The sequence below is a fragment of the Limulus polyphemus genome, unplaced genomic scaffold, assembly GCF_000517525.1.
Source record: "Limulus polyphemus unplaced genomic scaffold, Limulus_polyphemus-2.1.2 Scaffold2475, whole genome shotgun sequence".
NCBI classification, from domain to species: domain Eukaryota; kingdom Metazoa; phylum Arthropoda; class Merostomata; order Xiphosura; family Limulidae; genus Limulus; species Limulus polyphemus.
This window is the reverse complement of record NW_013668085.1, coordinates 2478-4783: the sequence shown is the minus strand read 5'-3', so window position 1 is coordinate 4783 and position 2306 is coordinate 2478. Positions and strand designations below refer to the sequence as shown.

General features: G+C 36.9%; 1 protein-coding gene across 1 annotated transcript in view; it reads right to left on the bottom strand.

Annotated features, from left to right (window-relative positions):
- Positions 1–1805, bottom strand: part of LOC111087685 — a 12201-nt gene extending 10396 nt beyond the window's left edge. Inside the window, exon 1 of the mRNA XM_022395175.1 lies at positions 1413–1805. Within this exon, the coding sequence (XP_022250883.1) occupies positions 1413–1748 (336 nt within the window). The 5' untranslated portion in view covers positions 1749–1805. The remainder of the gene's footprint in view (positions 1–1412) is intronic.
- Between the last annotated feature and the right edge of the window lie 501 nt (positions 1806–2306).

Here is a 2306-nt window from a genome sequence, read left to right as displayed (position 1 = left end):
TATTACTAAAAAACGTTAATATATATATATATATACAAAGGGGGCTCGGTCAGTTGACCGTTAAATCCGCTCCTGGGTAGAGACAGGACGTGATCATAAACGAGCAGACCAGATAATATAAGATTTAAAAATATATATATATAGAGTATTTAGATTTATAAAATTCATACTCGCCTTTTTGAGTAAAAATTTCGTATTCTGAATCTGGTGATTTTACTGTTTCTCATCTTTGCTTTACGTGTGTACGCGCGTGTGTGTGTGTCTTCCTAATTTGTTAAAGAAAGAAAGCCAAATGAGATTTTTCTTCTCCCTTACGAAAACGTGAATAACCACGACAGTATTTAATAGGAGCAAGTTTTGAAAAAAAATATTTAGTGTTTGTGGGTGCCAAACACAATAAAAATCAGAATTTATCAGTATTGTTTTCACTAAAAGTGATGCACGAACATTGTAGAACTGAAAGTTGGAATGGACGACTCCTGCTTGCTTTCGTGAGGGAAACAACTCTTCGTTCTATCTGACAACGTCAACACTGCCTAAAGCGCCAATAAAGCAAAACTTAATAAACCTTACCTGTACAAAAACTATGTATTGTGCCAGGTTTTAATGATATGCAAATACTTATTGGCTACTGTTTATGTATATATATATTTATAATTTTACGCTTGTTTCAGGTAGGTTTAATTAATCAGAAGTAATAAATATAGTTACGGTCTTAAAACGTTTATAAAGTAAAAGAACCTAAATAGGCTTAGCGTATTAACCCAATTAGGCTTCACGTATTAACCTAAATGAGCTTTGCTTATTAACCTAAATAGGCTTCGCATTTTTCATAATGACGAAAAGTGACTGTCTGGGCCCTATACTAGGTGTTGCATAACCAATAATTCCTTCCTAAAGGTTTTACCAGCACAGAGTACGTTTCTTTTTTTTATTGTTAACTGAACACAGTTGATGTTTCTATTAACAAGATGTCTACAGAATGAGATTAGTAGAGAAAAGTATACCTACCATTAATGGAACCCAGCAGATCAGGAAGAACAGACAGAATAGGTTTAGTAGAGGAAAGTATACCTACCAATAATGGAACCTAGCAGACCAGGAAGAACAGACAGAATAGGTTTAGCAGAGGAAAGTATACCTACCATCAGTGGAACCTAGCAGGGAAGGAAGAACAGACAGAATAGGTTTAGTAGAGGAAAGTATACCTACCAATAATGGAACCTAGCAGGGAAGGAAAACAGACAGAATAGGTTTAGTAGAGGAAAGTATACCTACCATCAGTGGAACCTAGCAGGGAAGGAAGAACAGACAGAATAGGTTTAGTAGAGGAAAATATACCTACCATCAGTGGAACCTAGCAGGGAAGGAAAAACAGACAGAATAGGTTTAGTAGAGGAAAATATACCTACCATCAGTGGAACCCAGCAGAACAGGAAGAACACACAGAGAACCACCATTAACTTTGCAAAAGAAATTTCTTCCTGAGTGGTATGATTGAAGAAGAGCTCCCGACTGTTCTTACAGATGGTTGTTCGTCCCATGCGACCCTTCGATGTGTTCCCCACCTTGGTTAGAACAGTGACCACCGTGAGGTTACAGAAGACGATGACCACACACAAGGCCATGCCAAAGGTGAACATGAAGTAAGCGTAGGCAATGTCCACTGTTTTGGTGGCGAAGCGGTATCGAACACACATGTGACGATGCGTGGGGGCGTTAGTGTCGTAGTACAGGCCAAATCCCATGAAAGGAAGACAGACTATGAACAAGGACACAGCCCACAATGACCCAATGGCTAACTTGATCGTTTTGTGAGTAATATGCTGAAAAAATAGAAAGATTGTTTAAAACACTTTGCGATAACAGTCGTAGACATGTCAAAGTTCAAGATATTTATTGCCTAACCAATTCACAAAAACTTTTAGTCTACCAAATGATATCCAGTGAACACGAAGTTTCATGTTTGAAGTGTTGGTGACACACTCTTGTGTATTTATGTATTGAAGGTAGAGGGTGACACACTCTTGTGTATTTATGTATTGAAGGTAGAGGGTGACACACTCTTATATATTTATATACTGAAGGTAGAGGGTGACACACTCTTATATATTTATATATTGAAGGTAGAGGGTGACACACTTGTATATTTATATATTGAAGGTAAAAGATGACACACTTTTGACAAGTGAGGAAGGAAAATGTGAGATTTTTGTTTCTATATTTATAGCAAGTAGGAAATAACACAAAAGATAAACATTATTATAGTATCTTTAAGAATGTTTAGAACGTTTGGAAGCCACCAG